At 39.1% G+C, this 22,494-nt stretch overlaps 1 protein-coding gene across 2 annotated transcripts in view; it reads left to right on the top strand.

Annotated features, from left to right (window-relative positions):
* LOC124149737 (exonuclease 1-like) overlaps positions 1–22,494 on the top strand; it is a 191,806-nt gene that overhangs the window by 70,158 nt on the left and 99,154 nt on the right. The window contains exon 2 of one of the 2 annotated variants that reach the window (XM_046521492.2): positions 13,760–13,930. In XM_046521492.2, the coding sequence (XP_046377448.1) occupies positions 13,770–13,930 (161 nt within the window). In that variant the 5' untranslated portion in view covers positions 13,760–13,769. Of the gene's footprint in view, positions 1–13,759; positions 13,935–22,494 lie in introns of both variants that reach the window. The other variant, XM_046521493.2, reaches the window with a different exon arrangement.

Genomic DNA, 22,494 nt, shown 5'->3' with positions numbered 1-22,494 from the left:
TTCCCTTTGTTTACCTTTTCATTTACCTTGGTTGGAGCACTGGGACCTGGTGTGGCATGATTTTCCTTCATTGTTGCCGTGGGACTGGTAGGTTTTTCTGTTGTACTTGAAACAGGGTTTTTCTTTTTTGTTGGGGTCTTTTGCTTCGGACTCTTGTTGCTGGAAGTACCTGCCTTTGTTTTGGAATTGACCTTCTTACCTTTCTGTTGTGGAGGTGATTGATCAGTAGCCTGGTAAGTTGAACTTGTTGGTGGGGAATTGTTGCTGTCAAGATGAGTATCCTTGACTGGTTCCTCGTTGTCATCCATGACTCCTGAATCTATGTTACTGGAGTCATTGAGGTATGGTTCTGGAGGATACTGTGGACGATCAGCAGGATCAAAATATGGCTTCAGGCGGTTGGCATGGACCAGTGGTTTGTGTATTTTGTCGTCAGAACTTCGGCGTAGTTTGTAGGTATAATTTGGACCTGTATGGATGATATAATAGCTACCATACCACTTTTTGGTTAATTTGTTGGAAAGGCCTTTTTCAACTTTTTGACAGTAAAGCCAAACTCTTTGACCTGGGGCGAATTCTGGTTCTTTAGCCTTTCTATTATATTGTTCTGAATACACCTCCTTAGCCCGCGCAGTGTTTTCAGCTGCAATTGTTCTAGTGATTTCAAGCTCCTCAAGCAAATTGGAAAGATAACTTTTGTTATTGTGGCCTAAATTTTCTTTTGGAATTAATGCTACATCTTGTGGAGCTCTCATTTCTCGGCCAAAAAGCATAACATATGGGGATTTTTGAGTTGATGAATTTGGAGCCATCCGATAGGCCATCATGATGCCAGGAATAAAACGGGGCCAATCATTTTGAGACTTGTTACAATAGGCTCTTAGTGATTGATTGATGTAAGAATTGAGCCTTTCTACACAGCTGTTTGTTTGAGGATGGTATGGGCTGGTATGGGTAAATTTAATTGCCAAAAGTTCACAAATTGCTTTGATAAGTTTGGACATGAAGTTCTGACCTCTGTCTGAAATTAAGGTCCTTGGAGCGCCATACCGACAAAATATTTCTCTGACGAGAACATCTGCTACTTCTTTGGCTTCTAGGGTCCAAAGTGGAAAGGCTTCACACCATCTAGATGATGCATCTGTGATGACCAAAATGTATTTGTACTTATCTGGTGTTGTTGGCAGGGGACCGAGAATGTCAACGTGCCATCGGGTGAAGACCTCTTCTACAGGTAGTGGACGAAGTGGTGCCTTCTTGCCATGGTAGTGCCTCTTGGTCTGTTGACATACCTCACATGTCTGGACATAAGTAGCAATATCGCTGTACATTTTGGGCCAGTAGTACTTAGGTCTCATGGTGTTGTGCATCCTTTCTTTCCCGTGGTGGCAACCGCCAAACTCTGAGTCATGATAGGATTGCAGGACTTGATTTCTGAGGGTTCTTGGGACTGCCAGCTGTTTAATGAACTTGTCTGCGTGGCCTTTCTGTCTTTGTGGAACGAATCTGTATAGGATGCCTTCGTCAATTTCAAAAGTATTGGCTTCGATAAGAATCTTTTGACGATCCTTTTCATTTTGTGGAAGGACATCATCCTCTTTGTAGTTACAGATTTGGATGAAATCTGGACAAATCCTTTGTAGGTGACGTAAATTTGGATGTTCTTTTATACTTACTTCAACCAATGTGTCTTGGGTAACATCAGCATTTGTAGCATGTAATGCTGCAACAACATTAACTGGTACTGACTGATAATCCTCTTCATATTCAAAGGTGACTGACCAATGTGTTGTCTGTGTGTCTGATTCTAAGTGATTGACAATAGGTGTGCAAATATCCTCAGTCTGAGTTGTCTGTGTGACTTGTGTGGATGAATGGGTGTTTGGCAAGATTGTGGTACTGCTAGTTGATTTGCTTTGCTGAGTTGAAGTTACTGAGAAGGCTGTTTTCTCAGCATCTTCTGTCTGATCATTACAGTTAATATTTTCCTCATATTCCCTATGTGAGAGAGCATCGGCATTCCCATTTGCTTTGCCGCTGCGATGAACAATGTCAAAAGTGTAGGTAGAAAGTTCCAAAGACCATCGTCCTAACCTACCTGTGGCATCCTTGATGGATTTCAGCCACTTCAATGCTATATGATCAGTGTAGACTGTGAATTTGGAATTTGCAAGGTATGGACAAAGGATCTAATTGCTTCAACTAGGGCTAAGCCTTCCTTTTCTGTAATGCTCCAGTTCTTTTTGCTGCCATGAAGAGCTCTACCACCAAAAGCTATGTTCATTATTTTTCTCATCTTTTTGACTCAAAACAAAACCTATGCTCATATCACTGGTATCAGTTGCAAGAAGAAATTCTTTGTCAAAATTTGGATACGCCAGAACAGGTGTATTACTCATAGCATGTTTGAGTGTGTTGAATGCCTGATCAAACTCAAGTGACCATTGGAACTTTGGTTTCTTTCCTACTTCTGCCTCTGAATGCTTCTTTAGCAAGGCATTCAGGGGAAGCGCTATGTGAGCGTAATTTTTCACATACTTCCTGTAGAAGTTTGTGAGACCTAAGAAGGAGCGGATCTGCTTTTGTGATTTGGGCACTGGAAAGGTTCTAATTGCTTCAATCTTTTTGTCATCAACTTGAACACCTCCACATGATAAAATATGACCCAGAAAAGAAACTTTGTCTGTGGCAAAATTGCATTTGGATGGCTTTAGGGTTAATTTTGCCTGTTTGAGATAGTAGAATACTTGCTCCAAATGTTGGAGATGCTCTGTTTTTGCTGTAAATTATCAAATCATCAATGTAGATCAGCGCAACCTTAAAAAGCAATTTTCGTAGCACTTTGCTCATGAGCTGTTGAAAACAAAGTGGAGAATTTGTCAAACCTTGGGGCAATCGTTTGAATTGATAAAGGCCTTGATGGGTGACGAAAGCAGTTTTATGCTTTGAATCTTCATGTAGTGGCACTTGGAAGAAGCCATTAGCAAGGTCTAAATTTGAGAAGATCTTAGCTTGTGTATTGGCGATGTTATCAACAACATCATCAAAAACAGGAAGAGGCCATGACATTGGTAAAGTGACAGAATTCAACTTTCTGTAGTCACAAACAAATCTATATGAGCCATCACGTTTCTTGACTAGGATAATGGGAGCTGAATACATAGAAGTAGACTCCTCGATCAAATCATACTTCAGAAAATCATCTATAAGTTCTTCAGTGACTTTTTGGAGATGAGGAGATTGACGATATGGTCTGCTCTTAACGGGTTGGTGGTTGCCAGTGTCAATGATATGTTGGTGCATGTCAGTCTTACCTAAATCTGCAAGACTCGTTGAAAACATGTTTCTATTTTGTCCCAAAATTCTAAGTAGTCTGTGTCGTTGGTCTGGAGTCAGTTGTGTATTGGTCAAATAAAATCCTAACTCTTGTGCAATTTTAACATAATCCCAGGTGTCATTGTCTCTCTTCTCATTGTCGGTGTTAACGGTACTGATGAATGGTTGGTCAGAGTCGATTTCAAAAACAGAGTCTTTGTCAATCTAACTAAATTTGCCTACAACTGTACCCTTGTCAAGAACCTTTTCTTCTTGGGAGGGATTCATAAGCCTAAATGTAGCAGTTTTGCTTTTCACTTTGGAAAGAGTTCTACCACCTGCTACTTCAGAATGAGCAGTGAGGGAAGCAATGGGTTCAATGAGGATGAGGGAATCCTCTTTGGTCTCTCTGATAGTCTAACCTTGAAATGAATTTCACTCTGAGGGGGGATGTAAATCTGATCTATTGTTTTTGCTAATCCACTAATCTCTTGCACTGAATTGGCTATGAAATTGATATATTGCCTATCTGATGTGCTGTTGTTAAGTATCAAGGAATGACAGCTATAATCTAAGACTGCATCATTGTCATTAAGGAAGTTCTCACCTAGTATCACTGCCTTAGGCAGTGTAGGCAGTACATAGAAAATTCCTGATCCTCAATGACAAAAACTAACACAACTGAACCTAACACTTTATGCAATTCGCCGCCAACACCTTTAACCTGTGGAAAGGGTGAGTTTCCAAGAGTAAGGTTTTCAAAAGTTGTGCTCAAAAAGCAGACGAAATACAACAAATGGATGCCCCTGTATCTACTAAACAATTTGTTGTTTTTGTACCAAATTTTGCCTGAATTACACTTTTGGCAAGGGGCGTAACTAAAGACACTGTTGGAATTTCACTTTCAAAGTTACTTTCCATACCATACTCCATATTTGCCACGACACCTATTAGTATGTACCGTACTAAATTAAAGGAAGACAAGTAATCAACAATGTAGTACTTACAATATTTGAAGACTTTTTCTTCCTTTGATGGTGTCTTTGGAGGAGTTGGTTGTCTTTTAATCCAGTGTTGAGGTCAGAGGTAGATGCAGCTTGCTTGTTATTCCATCAGATGATCACGGTTGGACATGTCCTCCAATGGGTTCTTGTAGGTGGTCGTAGTTAGTTCCTGGACTCTGTGGTTCCGGAAACGATGATTCTCCGCCAAATTATCATGGTACTGTTCTGGGTGAACAATACCTTCCAAATGGCGTGCTGGTTTTCTTGGGGAATTAGTCAGCAAAGAGCCAGAGTCACAGGAGACTAATCACAATTTTATTTACAAGAACAATTAACAATTTACAATATACTTAGATAATAACTGAGGGTGCCACAGAGAGTCGGTACACACTCTGGGCTGTGGGAGAGAGGTCTGCTTGGTAATAGAGTCAAACCCCTTCTCTGCTTAAAACCTGCCTACAGTATGTATTTAACAAAAATTTAAACAATAAAAAAGAATGTGATTGGTTGATACACGATGGGTTGTGTCCTAACAGAGTAACTTTTTGTCTGCTGATTATCAGCCTTATCGCCCTGTGTTTCAAATAGTGATGCTGGCCCATGCAGCTATATTACTATCGTCAATTCATGCTAACAAAAGTGTTGAAGTGAAAACCAGAATTATGGTACTATAACAGTCTTTTTCACATAAAATTCTGTTTTTTTACCCCCCTGATTACTCTGAAGCTTCAGTTAGTGTTGGCATCTCTGGTCTTGTTGAATAGACGAGGGTAAAGTGAACCTACTTAACCCCCTGGATGCCACAGGGACATATATGTCCATCCTCTACAACCCTCACTTTGAAGTCGAATAAAATTCAAAATACATCACCCACACAAATACACTTCACAGTTTTTAATAAGGTGGGAAATTCCCAGTTCTGTGATATCATCCACTGGCAATTTTAGGCCAAGCAAAAGTACTGAAAATGACCTCTGATAATTAGGTACATCATAAATGTCGCCATTTTTTACACATTACTAAATTAACACTCACGGCGTTATTTACAGCATGTTTTGAAATCTACATTTGGGATATTTACTCGGAGAAATGAATTTCAAAAACAGCATATTTGTGATCACGGGGTATCTGTCTTTTATGAAATCACCAATGATCATTCCAAAACGTCTCCGATAACCCTAGAATCGTGTAGAATGTTTTGGAAAATACGAAAACACGAACGCCGTAGCGAACTTTCCGCCATATTGGATAGTGTTTACAAAATCACGTTTCAGGTACACCGGTTATGAGAAGCCTGTAACATCACGTATATTTTAACCCTATCTGCGATACCTACATCCTTGAATTCCTTATACATTTTAGAATGAAATGACCAGTGGTCTGTCACCAATACAAAGTGGCTAGATGAAATCAAGCAAAATAGGTTAGGTGTGAAAACGAACGCTGTGCTCGAAAATCTGCACTTGGTTGAAATGTAAACAAAGCAAAAATCAGATTTCACACAGTGTAGCATTTTCTCCTATTTTGAGCTATCCATTTGTCTATTCGTTCAAGATATTGGCTCAACATTTTCAGAATATGCATGGGAAGAGAATCGTAGTAAGAATTAGGGAATCTAAAATAGATACATTGCAATGATTTGATATTTTCAACGGAAGTTGTCAAAATTACCGTTCTGTGTGACGCCATGACTGACGCAAAATCACGCACAATGACAACGGTATTTATTGGAATTTCTGACTATTTCCGTTTGTTTCAATGAAAAATATAACAACAAATAACAGTACATAGATTGTCAGAATGTTTCTGATTACTTACATGTCACATTTATGTATATACGATCCCTGAATCAACGAAAGTCCCCTCGTAAAATCCTGCGTACTGTGGACAGTGAACACGCCATTTTGTAAAAGTCGGTCACAGGTAGTGATGTCATACGTCAACATTGTTGTACATATTTATGTCTCCCCCCAGAATGGAGGGAGACATATTGTTTTTGGCACGGTTCCCGTCGGCGTCGGCGTTCCCACCGTTTCCGGACCATAACTCAGAAACCGTTTAATATTTTTTCGCGAAACTTTGTATACACATTAACCCAGCACTGAAGTGGTGCATTTTGCTATTACAGTTTCCATGACATCACATATGTCATTGTGTAGAAGACCTGCAGAGTCAGATACACGGGCAATTACATCACAGAGACTTTCCTTTGTGCCATATAACATTGCTTCATCATTTCTGATATGTTGGGGGTATTAATATATTTGTGTCCAAACTCTATTAGTACTTTAAGTGGATTTTCTACAAATACTTCAGTAACAAGAAAACTGTGCTACTTAGATGACTACACTGTCAGGTGGGTAAATGATTGAGGGATTAGTGGTGTTGATTAGACGCTGAAGTGGTGCCCATTAGTTGTTTGAAATTTCTAGGAGTTCTATTTTTGTCTCTGTTATTTAGTAATGGAGGGTGGGAATGAAGAGATGGGGTTTAACGTGAAGTAACGTGAATGGGGGTTAGGGGAGTGGGGGGAGACATATGTTTTTACGAGTAAAAACACTTTCTAGTTGGTAATTTCTTTGAGGTGAAGGTCCTTGAATGAGGGTGCACACGATCATTGTATCATGCTGTTTACAGTTTCAGTTTTGGTGTATATTTTTAAAATCTTTTATACATTTTTTCACACAATTAATTTCACTTTGGATATTTGTCAGTGTTCAAAATGATATCATATGTAAACATAGGCCACAACATGTATGAACAAACCTTTGATAATCTCCTGTTTGTTTGAACATTGTTTACATAACAATTGATAGGTTTATAGTGTCGACTACGATATTTCTTTCCTTTGGACAAGTGCTACAAGATGAAGTGTATATGTAACTGCAGCATGTGCGTATTTCTTGGGAATAAGGGTTAGAAACTAACAGTTTTTGTCCACTAGTCCTTATAATGCTAACATATAGCAAAACCCTTAAAATGAGCCAATTTCTACTTGCCCTGAGGATACCTTTACCATTGGGCAGTTTGGTAAGGACTACAGGACTAGTGCTAATTTCTAGAGCTGGCCCGGATGTGTAATAAGTCAATATTATAAGTTCATATAACCAATGTCCATGAAAAGCCATTTCATTTTATTTTATAACTAAAACTGAATATATTACTTTAACAAAATGGATAATATTTTTCGGTAAAATATATGCACACATTTCTGAAATGTCTTGGTCTTGGAATTGTCTTTTATGTCGTTTGATACAGAGAACAGTGATATCTAATGATTCGCCAGGTGCGCGTTAGTCACAAACAATTTACGAATTATTCCTCTCATTTTGCATTATATAATCAATGGGTTCATTCTTTTTGTCTATTGTGATCACAAGATAGTAAACTGTTTACTTTATTTCTCCAGGAATTGTAAAAAAAAATAAAATAAAACCCATGCCAGGTACCCCGTTGGTTCAAACGTATACGATTACCCTGATAATTCTATGCCAATAGAGCTTTCTTTGCATCTTTTATTGTGTAAGAAATAATAATATAATAATGAACACATATATTCCAATATTGAATATAATTTGGGTTGTTTTGAAATATTCTTTTGGGAATTTCATTATGTAAATTGATGCCAAACAGGTCTTGTCCAATTAAGATACATGATAAACTATCTAATTGTTTTCATATTCCAGACATTATTTACTTGGTGAAAGCAGTCATTTTATGTTGTGTTGGAAAAGCGTCAAATTCAGTTCAAAACATCAAGATTTTCCATACCATGAACAAAAATTAGGGGAGATATATATTAATCAAAATACCAGTGTCGTCTTTTTCCGACGTTATCAAAGACATAAAACCAGCCATGACGTCAAAAGGAATGGTGTTATTTTTAGGGTATTTCATTACATTTGATGATAAGGCTAGTGCTCCATTAATAATGATGCAACATTAGTCAAATTACACTTACACAATCAGGAGAATGTTGGAATATAAGGACTAAGTTATAGGTTAGATAAGGCCATCCATTTCTCTATTACCTCCTTTTTATGAAGTACGATTTCATCATCTCTTATGGGTATGTCATGGCGACTGATTTACAACACCCATTGTCTGAAGAACATTTAATTGCAAAGGCTCATTACCCTGGAGCCATGACATCTATATGCCTTGAAACATTTAATTGCTGTTATTGATAAGATGCTAATCCTAATTGTTAATCCCCATTTTTGTGTACATTGAACGTCTGCCATCCTGAACAGGATGTGCAAGTATGTCACTGATGATTTACTGTTTACATTTATATTTATTACTTACTAAATGTCAGGTGACCTTGGCTATATAAGCCTTGGTCCAAAATGATTGGAAGGAGAGAAGGGGGAAAAAAAGGTCTTACCCTTAGCCTAGCTAGGGTTAGGCTGGGTGCTCCGGGGCACCTAAACAACAACCACTACCACTATGTGCTGACCTGACACATAGTGTCTTTTGTATGTATATATCTACATGTATAAAGTAAAACTGTATATACCGCAAGCCATCGTCTCCAAGTTGTCACTTCCAACTGAGAACCATACGTCGGCCCCTTGCATATACGAGTGTGCAAATCGTTCATTAATCAACGTCAGATCGACACGCGTTGTTAATTTGGTGGAGCTATCGGGTATGACAGACTTCTTAGTCTGTCCTTTCCTGTACCTCTTTGCAGCAAGGCATATGGTTCACAAAACTGTAGGAAGTGACAGTCTCTTATTGAAAGGATATACTACCTTCCTGAAGGCCAATCACCAAGAACGAAGAAATGGCCTTTAACAAGATTGAAGAAAGAACAAGAACCTCTCCGATCAAGAACAAGTTCTCCGATCCCAAACCTTCCCTGCTCAAATATCTTAGCAACACTGCTAAGACTTCCCCTTCAAGATGTCGTTCCTGCACACTGTACAGGACCAAAGAAAAGAAGTATACACGCCTATCCCACAGAGATCCGACCACAGCCATCCATCATCATGCAGACCCTGCACAATACAGAAACCGCCTCACAGGCACCTACAAGATGGACACTGTGTACAAGATATCTCATGGGGACTTATTAATTTGTGTTTACTTACATGGACTCAATCAAGGATATATATTGTGTGACTGTTGAATATTGCAACCAGGTATGTTTAATCAAAACCAGTATATTAATGCCAAAATGTGTCTTTCAAAAATTCAGTTTTATATATGTGCAATATACTCCAAATTACATCTTTAGTCAAGCTAGATCTTTGAAGTTATTGTGTAGGGAATCTTTGAAATGTCTCCAGGCCACGCCAGACATATAGATACAGCGAGGGCCCAGACAAACCTAAGCTGTAGGGTTATCGAGTCACACCTTAAAGCTTGACTCGTAATTTCAAAAATCTAAACGACAAAATTTGTCATTTGTTACAAGTAATTAATGTGCACAGTTTGGTACAAAATTGAATGTATTGTCTAGGACTTTGAATTCAGTTAGGGATATTCATGGGTGAACCACCCCCACATATATGTTTATTGTATGTCAGTATTAAGTAATTAACAGCACAGCAGTATTCAGCATTTCAGAGTTTTGATGTCGGAATCAAGGGATTTTTTTTTCTTGGGCATCGCACCCACAATATCTGGGCAAGCTCCGTCAAAGACACGGGAAGAGCATCCATTGTACTTAAAAGGGCAAATGTACCCACAAGTACCGTTTGAGTCACGTGGTAAAGCTAGACTCCTGGTTTCAAATTTCTTTATGCAAAATATTTGCTGAGATGTTTAATTTGTACTTTTTATGACATTACTCATTATCATTATTCGGTACTGAGTCGCACCGCCAAACTAGACTCCTGAATTCAAAGAACCTTCAGTGATATATTTATTGAATCTGTGCAAAGCAGTAATTACCTTGTAGTGAAATTGCACATTACAAAGATAACTTGGTTAGTTTTCAAACTGGCACTAATTCAAATTAGCTAGATGATCACTTTCATACCGCCATTGCATAGATATATTTGTTGCATAAGGATTTCATGTAACTGATTTTGTTCACATTTGCATGGTCGTTTTCGTTGGTGAAAAAACTCACACATATCAATTTGGACTTATATAAGCTTGGGGTCCAAGCTTCACGTAACGGAGGGAAGTTGTCATGGCGACTGATTTACGACACCTATTGTCTGAAGAACATTTAATTGCAAAGGCTCATTACCCTGGAGCCATGACATCTATATGCCTTGAAACATTTATTTAATTGCTGTTATTTATAAGATGCTAATCCTAATTGTTAATCCCCATTTTTGTGTACATTGAACGTCTGCCATCCTGAACAGGATGTGCAAGTATGTCACTGATGATTTACTGTTTACATTTATATTTATTACTTACTAAATGTCAGGTGACCTTGGCTATATAAGCCTTGGTCCAGAATGATTGAGAGGAGAGGAGAGGAAGAGAAGGGGTTTGACTCTCTTACCAAGCAGACCTCTCTCCCACAGCCCAGAGTGTGTACCGACTCTCTGTGGCACCCTCAGTTATTATCTAAGTATATTGTAAATTGTTAATTGTTCTTGTAAATAAAATTGTGATTAGTCTCCTGTGACTCTGGCTCTTTGCTGACTAATTCCCCAAGAAAACCAGCACGTCATTTGGAAAGTATTGTTCACCCAGAACAGTTCCATGATAGGTATATTTTATAGCTAAACGTGTACAGTTTCAATATCGATATTTTTGTGGAATAGTTTGGTTCCTCCTGAACAAATCACCATGAAAATATATTGTCCTTACCCACAGCTAATTCTCATCAAGTGACCTGAGTTACAACAAACTAGAGCTAAGCATAGCGGAGTTATGCCCCCTTTTCTATGTATGTGTGTAACCTCTCTCTCGCCTTTTGACGTCATAGAGAAAAATCAGTTTTCGTCATTTAAGGCATGCTATTTTTTAAATTGAATGTATGTCGTTATACAAACACATATAACTCCATTTGATATGTAGTTATGTCGTTCAGATATTATAGGCAGTATTTTGTTCGCTTACGGTTTCCGTAAAGCTTCTTAATAAATTTTTTGTCGCACAGTACTTTTATCGGTGTACGATAAAAAGCGGAGAAATTAACTTTTTTTCAATGCAGAATAAATTCGGACAACACTTAGAAGTGTCTTTTTTAAAACCGGTTTAATATTTGCAGTTAAATAAATTTAAACAATCAAATAGGAAATTTAATATTCTCTGCTTAATTTTGTAGCCAGAGGTAGATCCAGTGCAGCATGAGCTCAATTCTCGCACAACCTTCACTTTTCCGATCTTAGGAAAATGTGCGTCAGAAAAAAACCTCGGCATCCAGAGGGATAAGGTGTCTAATGCGATTGGGTGGTCAGGCTCGCTGACTTGGTTGATACATGTCATCGTATCCCAACGGCATGGATCGATGCTCATGATGTCAATCACTGGATTGTCAGGTCCAGTTTTGATTATTTACAGACTGACGTCATATAGCTGGGATATTGCTGAGTGCGGCGTTAAACAACAAACAATACAACTCTCTTCTTGTCTCATATCATCTTACCCGGACTGAGCTACTTGTTTCTGAAGAGGTCAGCTATTCTCTGCCTCTGGTGTAGAACTTTGTTTTGACAACTCTGTAGGCAAAACGAACTGAAGTCAGAAGTGAGCGTCACCTACATTTTCTGTCAACCACCTTGATTGAGCAGTGCATATGTCACTTCTTATTAGTTACTGTTATGTATATTAATAATTTATGACTTTTCCCATGTTAGTGACCTTGGCTGCATAAGACTTGGCCAGAAGGAAGAAAGAGACAGCCCCACACTCAAGCAGTACTTCCTGTATTCATCTACTTGTATAAAGCAAACTTGTATATACTGCAAGCTAATAACTTGATGTTGTTCCTTTCTACCGAGAACTGTACATAGACCCCTTGCATATAGGAATATGCAACTAAATAATCATTATCAACGTTACAAACGTCTCTAACTCATGCCCAGTGACATGTTGTTAATAAACTGATATACAGATATACAACAGCATCTGAATGATTAAGACACATGCACATTGTCGTCGACATTTTTGAAAGCAATTGGTGAGAATTATGTCAAGAGAAAGTTGTGTTGCATGTGCAAAAGTGACAAGGCCCTGGTCATTTCAAATTTTGTTTCGGGGACAAATAACTGAACTACTAACCAGTGTATGCAGCTCGTGCATTGTGTAAAAATGTGAACATAAACATACATCATTAGTATATTAAAGTGCAAAGTTTGTTTATTAGTTTGATCATGTTGATTAAACACTTATCTTTGATAATATTTAAAACCTGAAGATAAATCATAAAAAAAAACAGACATGCTTTTTTCTTCACATAACAAGCCAGAACTTGTCAGGTTGGTCAGTAGACTGCTCATATATATTGTACATGTCCCACATGCAGTCAAGTCTTGTTAATCTGACACTCGTTAATCCAACAATCAGCTTTATCCGAGACTAATGATGGTTGCTATTTAGACCTGTTAATCTGACAATCTCATATTCCGACTCCGACACTACTAATTTACAACGAATTACCAAAATCACTCATTAGTCTTGTGAATCGGACACAGTGATATGCGTACTCTGTGGTCATCTGCCCGTGAGAACACGGCCCATGTTTTGATGAGAGACGAGTCGGCTGGTAGCTGCATATTATAACGGCTGCACATTGACGGCTATATATCTCACATATATAGTTCCATATATCGCACATACATAGTTTCATATATCGCACATATATAGTTCCATATATCGCACATACATAGTTTCATATATCGCACATATATAGCTCAATATATCTCACATATATTGTTCAATATATTGCACATATATAGCTCAATATATCTCACATAAATAGTTCAATATATCTCACATATATAGTTCAATATATCTCACATATATAGCTCAATATATCTCACATATATAGCTCAATATATCTCACATCTATAGCTCAATATATTGCACATATATAGTTACACATATTGCACATATATAGCTCAAAATATCACACATAGAAAGCTCAATATATCTCGCATATATAGCTCAATGTATCACATATCTATAGTTCTCATATCACACATTTTTTCTGTATAGAACTCACATTGTTTTTAGGTAAGTGCTTTTTGCAAATGAGAATGGGGAATCCCAAGTTAATTCATTCATGACACATGATTACAGGGTGATTGAAAATAAAGGACTGACGGGAAGTTTCATTAATGTTTATTACCACAGATAAACGTGACAAAGTAAGCTGTCAGAATCAAATCTCTTTAGTCACACATGTTCTATGTTTTATATGAAGCAATCCTGAGGGAATAATGCAAGCATACATACTAACCACATGCCACCACAATATACCCAAGCTGTTTCATTAATTTTTATTCACAATGTTTTTATTTCAGATTTCAAACAATGGGTATAACTGGACTCCTGCCATACTTGAAGAAGATCCACACCCCAGTAAATATTTCACAGTTTGAAGGCTGCACTGTTGCTGTGGATGCGTATTGTTGGCTTCATAAAGGAGCTTTTTCATGTGCTGACAAATTGGCACTTGGCGAGACTACTGATCAGTACGTGAGTTTTCAATGATTATCATTAGATGAATCATCCATCCAAATTGAAACCATGACATCTCTTGCAAACTGTTCTTATTTTAGCTAGCGGGAATAGTACTGAGTGTGGCTCACCTATTGTAAACAAAATGTTCATGTATGCCAATATTGTCTTGGCTCATTCCTGGGAATTTTTTTAACATTTTCTTCTCCTACATGTGTTTTTATGGCATGCATGCTGTGTTATAAATGCCTATTATAATCTGATGTTGACTGACTTAAGCATTTCCAGATACATAACTTTGGGAATCACTCTTCTTTCCCCTCTGAAAACAATGCCTTCTCTGTCTCGGAGTTCATCTTGAAAATTCTGAAGTCAGTCATTTGAAATCGATGGCCTGATAAAACTCCTCATCCTTGAGTAAATTTTCTTTAATGTCCTATAATTTTGCATCTGTAGCAGGCAGATTTGAAGTGAGAGTATGTACATTGCAAGCAGTGTTATCTTCTAGATTTTCATAATCACTACTTGGTGGAATATATACTCCCTTGAGAATGTGTCAATCAATGCCATCGCTTTCCTGGCTTGTATATCAAGTTGAGTGTATACTTTTGTAACGTGGGTAAAATTCTCTGTAATCTAGATGGTATCTTGGACAGAGGATTCTTCAAAATGGGATTCCAATGGCTTTCGGTCTGATTCTACGTTAACATCTCTACCATAGGTGTACTAATGAAATTGTTCTAAGGTGAACACAACTGCCACCAGTTCTGTCTGTGCAAATTGCTTCAGTCAGTGATCTTGATGCATATGCAATAGGTTGGTTATCTTGAAGAAGTATTGGACTTCGATGAAACACAAATTACTACTACCGGTTTGGTGATGTCACAAAACTTCAGCATTGGACCAGGTTCCTCTGTGAGAACTTGACGTATTGTGTTGTATTATTTCTGCTGCTCCTCAGACAAGAAGAATTCAACATCTTTCTTCAACAGTGTCTCATTGGTTTTGTTATGTCAGACAGATTAGGAATGAATTTTGCAAAGTAGTTGACAAATCCCAACAGTCGTTCCACTCCTTTTTTGTCATCCAGTGGTGGCATTTTGCTGATTGCTTCAATATTTCTGTATCAACTGTTTTAATTTTTATGGCCTGTGTAGCCTTCGATTGTACTCTTCTGGTGTGGTGCCTTATTACATGCCATCTATGTGAGAATGTCACTTCTCAACACCTGGGAGATCCTGAAATCTCTAAAAAAAAAAAAAATGTTGCTGGAATACCTCTTGAGCTGATATGATCCCAAACAGCATTCTGAGGAATCAATACCTGCCAAAAGGTGTGTTGAATGTTGTGAGAAACTCACTAGGTTCGTCTAACTTCACTTGCCAATATCCTGAGTTTCAATCAATCTTAGAGTACAGTTTTGCCCCTGATAGCCTGGTTGGGAATTCCTCAAAAGTTGGTAGCTGAAAGTTTTCTTGATTTATGGCCCTATTTAGATGTTTAGGATCCAAATATATCCTGAACTTGTTAAGTTTGGTTTCTCAACTATCACCAGTAAACTGACCCTGTTTGTAGGCTGGTCTACTTTCTTGATGACTCAATGAACAACTACATCACAGGTCTTCAGTTTCTATCTAAGTGCAGTACGCACTTTTCATGGAGGATCTGACTGGTGGTTCTTTTGGATCTATCTCAGTGTGATATGGCTGGTTATAATTTATCTTGTACTGATCCAATGAATAGAGTTTCTTAATCATGGTCTGTTTCTTCACTGTATGTAGGGGGGCGGTCGGGTAGCCTAGTGGTTGAAACTCGCCCCTTTGTTGGTCAAAGAATCCCTCAACGATTATTTTTTATTTATATATGTCTTGCATCTAAAAATATACACAAGATACAGTTAAATGTGTTCTGTCATACTGTATAATACCGCATGTCCCTATGTGCTTTAAATTGCATCTGAAATGTATATAATACATGGGAAAAAATATGTGAATCATTACGCAACGACTTTACAATTCTTTTAGCTTTGCGCATTGGTGTTTAGACGGAACCCCGTCGCAAAAATGGCCACAAGAGGGGCACACGTTGCTATTTGGCTTGTCCCGGAATAACACAATTTGGTCACAAACGGGCCTTTGACGCAGTCGCAAAGAACAAAAAGACACTGTGTTGCGTAGGTGGCGTCTGTCTGGACTTGCAGGTATGGTCAGTGATGACAAGTGAATAGAACTCTTGACCCCAGCAGTGACAATTCACAGGATGTAATTGGTGTTTGAATGACATTGTTTATATACTTGTTACAAGTGCTTCTCAATCAACAGTGATGTGGAATACATAGTTTCAGCTTATGTCTAAGTTAGTATTTCTGCTATCCAAAATGTCTTACTGTTGATATAAATGCAATGTTTAATAATGCGAGCAAAGACCACTTGCATTTTTCGCATTTAACTCACGCTCGCATTAATTTCAAGATTTACAGTACAAATTGAAACAATGCCTAACCTACAAACCCCTCAAGGCACCTATCCACGCAAATCGCTTGGGGCCCTACGTGGGTGAATACAGTTGCCCGTCACCGCCCCCACTTGACCTTGAAAACCCAACCGGTACTCTTGTGCCAATGACGCTGAACAAGATAACCCATCTGGTACCCAAAGTGACAATGCCAATACGCCATGCATTACACCATCAACTTCCCAACAAGGCCACAAACAGCTAGCCACACCCGCATCCAACTCCCACGATAACAGTTGGGACCCTCAGGATGATATTCCACTGGCTGAACTACAAAAGAGATGGAATAATCATGACCAATGCACATCTGACACTGAAGATTCCGGGGAGAATAGGTCTTCAGCAACCCATGCTTGCCGTAAAAGGCGATTATGCTTGTCGTAAAAGGCGACTAACGGGATCGGGTGGTCAGGCTCGCTGACTTGGTTGCTGCATGTCATCGATCCCAATTACGTGGATCGATGCTCATGATATTAATCACTGGATTGTCTGGACCGCCGTCATATAGCTGTAATATTGCTGAGTGTGGCGTTAAACAACAAACCAACCAACCACAGTAGAGGAAACCCCTTTCATTGAACAAGTGGTGTCATCAAAACGCATCCCTTCAAGTGAAATATGTTGAACGCCCTACTCCACAGTGGGTATCTCAGTCACAAATGCCCACTTTTATTGTAGAAGACTACTATGCAAGGTGCACTCTGAAGAGTAAACAAAAGCAACAAAAAGCTGACAGAAAACCTAAGTTCCCGACATAGTGTAACCCAAAGCTAACAAATTATACCACTCAACGAAGGCGACACAGACACAGATGCTATTATTCATTATACGTCGGTGTCATCACATCATACATCCTCGATTGCAATGCTGTTTTCTTTCAAAACAAACATACATGCATAGAAAGTTTTTATATCACATACGATCTGTAACTACCTTCTACCTTCAATTACATAATACAGGTAACATTCGTACACACTAAAGTATAGTAATGCAAGGAAACAAGACACGAATAATGACTGACACTGCAGACTCATAAAAAATACCCATACCACATTTCTTCAATAGTTCGGTCATCACCTCTGTATGTAATATCTTCATATTCATGTATGAATGGCTGGAAGAGTGAAAGGTCTGCGGAGTTTTGTGTCTCATATAGGTGTCAACTGTATTTAAACAGGTACAGGGCAACCCACAGACAAAAGAGTCATCACGCTATTGTCTGGGGCCCTGGAGACACACCAGGTGAAATGTCACGAAGCGGCAGGGTGGCTGATGGATTCCACATTTATCTTGACCACAGGTGTGTTCGATACCCATAGGAGGGGGATAGAGCAATCATCCTCTCTCCTGTACAAGTCCCGATAGTAGTTAGAGGGCCAGCCAACCAAAGGGGAACTATGTGAAGTAATTGTTGATAAGGTGTGTTGATGACATGTGAATATAAATTCTTTTCATGTACTACATTTTATGTAATTTGTGCCACAAACAACAAAAAACATGTAGTACATGAAAAGAATTTTTATTACATACAAATGTTACCTATAAAAAAAGGGGCTGCCCTGGTTGCCTTTGCAAGACCCTGGGGTCGAGGTGAACCAGGTAGGATGAATGAATGTCCTGGGGTCTTAGGGACCCGGACTTGTGTACATCAGTGGGAGGAATACCAGTCCTGGGGTCCGATGACCCAGACGGTCCCTGCTGACGGTACCTAGCATAATCCTCTTTGGGGGCAACATACAGGCATGACCATGACTGCCTACACTGTGGGGTACTCACCAAAAGAGGGAAACTTACAGCAGACAGGCATGACCATGACCGCCTACACTGTTGGGTACTCTCTAAGAGAGGGAAACTTACAGCAGACAGGCATGACCATGACTGCCTACACTGTGGGGTACTCTCCAAGAGAGTGAAACTTACAGCAGACAGGCATGACTGCCTACACTGTGGGGTACTCTCCAAGAGAGGGAAACTTACAGCAGACAGGCATGACCATGACCTCCTACACTGTAGTATACTCTCTAAGAGAGGGAAACTTTCAGCAGACAGGCATGACCATGACCTCCTACACTGTTGGGTACTCTCCAAAAGAGGGAAACTTACAGCAGACAGGCATGACCATGACCTCCTACACTGTTGGGTACTCTCTAAGAGAGTGAAACTTACAGCAGACAGGCATGACCGCCTACACTGTAGTATACTCTCTAAGAGAGGGAAACTTACAGCAGACAGGCATGACCATGACCTCCTACACTGTTGGGTACTCTCTAAGAGAGGGAAACTTGCAGCAGACAGGCATGACCATGACCGCCTACACTGTAGTTTACTCTCTAAGAGAGGGAAACTTACAGCAGACAGGCATGACCGCCTACACTGTAGTTTACTCTCTAAGAGAGGGAAACTTACAGCAGACAGGCATGACCATGACTGCCTACACTGTGGGGTACTCTCCAAGAGAGGGAAACTTACAGCAGACAGGCATGACCATGACTGCCTACACTGTGGGGTACTCTCTAAGAGAGGGAAACTTACAGCAGACAGGCATGACCATGACCGCCTACACTGTGGGGTACTCTCTAAGAGAGGGAAACTTACAGCAGACAGGCATGACCATGACCGCCTACACTGTGGGGTACTCTCCAAGAGAGGGAAACTTACAGCAGACAGGGATGACTATGACTGCCTACACTGTAGTTTACTCTCTAAGAGAGTGAAACTTACAGCAGACAGGCATGACCATGACCTCCTACACTGTTGGGTACTCTCTAAGAGAGGGAAACTTGCAGCAGACAGGCATGACCATGACCGCATGAGACACTGTGGGGTACTCTCCAAGAGAGGGAAACTTACAGCAGACAGGCATGACCATGACTGCCTACACTGTAGGGTAGTCTCTAAGAGAGGGAAACTTACAGCAGACAGGCATGACCATGACCGCCTACACTGTAGTGTACTCTCCAAGAGAGGGAAACTTACAGCAGACAGACATGACCATGACTGCCTACACTGTAGGGTAGTCTCTAAGAGAGGGAAACTTACAGCAGACAGGCATGACCATGACTGCCTACACTGTGGGGTACTCTCTAAGAGAGGGAAACTTACAGCATTTGGCAAGTCATGGTGCATTGTTTGTTTACATGTGACCATACGATACACTATACATTTTTCTCTGTATCCATGGTATTGATACAAGAGATACACTTGCAGAAATAAATTACTTACTACTTGTTTGATGACCACTGGTGTTATTATCAATCAGATACCGGAAAATATGCTGTTATTAGTGTATCAAGTTCACTGCTACAATAGCCATTATGAACATGTGTCTTCAGCTAGCTTTTTCATTGTCAAGAAGTTTTCATGCGATTTGATGCATTGTGACCTTGTGTCTAACCGTACTGTGATGTGAGTATAACGGACATCTACGTTCTCAATACCGACTCACATGGGCTCACCACACACTACAATAATTCGGAATGTGGCTCCATACATTGCCATATCCATGGACAGCAAGAAGTATGTGGAGCTTCAGACTGAGCAGAATGAAGCGAGCAATGGACAATCACACATACACTGCAATATACTGCCGCCAGAACCCATGTTTGGATCACTGACATGTACACTTGCTTTATTCCTTACTGACGTCAATCTGGTACACAAATTATATAACCTTCATTTCCTACCAAAAGGCACTAAAGCGGATATGTTTGAACTCAGGTCAGGTAAAGTTGTTTTAAAAAATGTACCTGATATCACTTACAGCTAGGTGTGGAAGGGAGGTTAAGGTTCACCAGGGATGTAGTCTCTGTCTTGCCCCTTTGTATTGTTCATGCTCACTTCATACTACTATTGCTAGCGATAAAACCATTCCCCCACGTCTTAACGATTGCAGTATCAACAACAATGCCACTAGTATTGAATATCCGGTAAACATTGGTTTCTTACATCATTTCTTCGCTACAGACCAAATCCAAAACACCATTCCCACGTTATTAGCACAGGAACAGGTTCAGTACAGAGTTATCACAGAAATAATCGTTCTTATTCTCACATTCCTTATTGTCCTCATGTAAAGTCTATACATGTACAAACTCAAAACAAAAGTGGTGTCCACACACCACATCAGCTTTTCCTCCAGTACCTCTGTTCATCTGAAAGTTGCCGAGATTTATGCCCCACCCCTTGTTCTATCCCTCTCTGACCTGTCACCAGGATTATTCACCTTCATTGGTGGTCATGAGGCTAGGGTATCCGTGGGATAAATGCATAGTGTGAGATAGCATAAGTTTAAGCATTTGTAAACTTTTACATTAAGTTGTATATTTATATCTCACATGCTATATGCCCTCAAAACCATCCCCTCATCACAGCTCCTTTGGCCTGATAGCTCTGCAATAGAAAATGATGTAGCAGAGGTATTCATGTGATCAGGTTGTATAAGAAGTTGCAGTGCAGGGGATTAAAGTGGGTTATAGCATTGTGATGCTGGAATGTGTTCGGGTTTCAAAGTTCCAAGTGATTTAGCAGGGCAATTTGAAAATCATGCTGGGCAAGTAAGGCGACACTTTTATTTCTTGGTTTACGGATTTCAAACTCATTTCAAAAGTGAGGTAGGCAAATTTAAAAAAAAGAAAAAAGACTCTCACATTTTTTTAACTTGAATTTTGTCCTAAAAAGTTAGGTAGGTATGGAAAAAAATATCATGGAGTAACAAAAGTAAAATAACTCAATTTTTCAAGCACATTTTATTATATCCCTGGCACTCAGCTTGTGCACAAATGGCAATATAACAATATTCATGTCATGGGTGGAAATGCATGAAAGACGCTGCTATTTTATCGTTTATCTCTTTCAACACCAGCCAACCAGAAGGCAGCCAATCAATTTACAGCAACGGTAATTTTCAGACTTTGGCAAAAGGTTTTGTTTTATATATTAAATCATGTTATGCTGAATGTTTTAAGCATGAAATCGTGATCTATATTAAAAATATGGAACTTTATGGATGCGTAGTGCCAGGGTATAAGCTGTGAGAAAGATTTCTTATGCATATATTTTGGCATTAAAGACATCGTGTCCGAGCCGAGAAATCGAGGCGACGAAAGCCGAGACGTCATTTGACTTACGATTACACGCAATCGCACGAAAAGATGGAAATAATAACTTATTTTCAATAATACTGGGGGAAAAAGTGATAAAAAATGATAAAATCAAATGGAATACATGTTTCAGACATTGTGAAATGTGATAGGTTTAATAAATGAATGATATGACAAGTAGGTTAATATAATTATAAACTATTTTGACGTGACTTGGTCGGTCTGCTGTGCGGTGTGACTCGTGGCTTTGACCGGCCAACAGTGTTGAAATAGTTAAACTGGTCACCACTGCGTTTTGAGTTTGACAAGCTTTGATGGTATTAAAGAAGGATCCCAGTGAGAAATATCAAAGTGAGTTCCCTTTGCTTTACGCTCAACGAGGAAATGAAATCTTTTTCTGTTTGAACTTTTTGACGAAAAGATCGGCGGAGTTAAAAAAAAAAGGGTAATTTTCATATTTTTTTATTTTTTAGCATTTAGACTTTAGACTTTGAAAGAGCGGTGCATCCGTAAACCAAGAAAGAATTTTAAGTATACTTGCCCTTAGGCAAGTTGGAAATCTTGGTATTTGAACACCCCTGCCTGCAAAATGTATACATATTACCATCCCAAGAACCTATACAACAAAACCAATTGTAGGATTTGTAGACTACCTCTCTGTTATTCATTTGGGATGAAGGCCTTTCTAATAAGGTGTAAATAAATTGCTTAACCATTTGCAGAAGTAAAAATGCATTTTCTTTGATGAAGTAGAGATGTGAGTATGAAGTGCAAATTTATGCACTTGCCTGAGTCTACATTCATAACATGGAAACAGTGAGCACTCTGATGGCCCAAATGGTTTATGTTTGTTTACCAAAATTGGTTATGCTTTCACCATGATAACAAGAGGACACCAACATGTCGGATGATATGAAGACAATAATCAAGTTCTATAATGTTTTTATGCATGCCTCCTCTTGTTT

Source organism: Haliotis rufescens, unplaced genomic scaffold (assembly GCF_023055435.1).
Source record: "Haliotis rufescens isolate VD_foot unplaced genomic scaffold, xgHalRufe1.0.p SCAF_3, whole genome shotgun sequence".
Taxonomy (NCBI): Eukaryota; Metazoa; Mollusca; class Gastropoda; order Lepetellida; family Haliotidae; genus Haliotis; species Haliotis rufescens.
The sequence above is the reverse complement of the archived record's forward strand: the minus strand, read 5'-3'. Positions and strand labels throughout refer to the sequence as shown.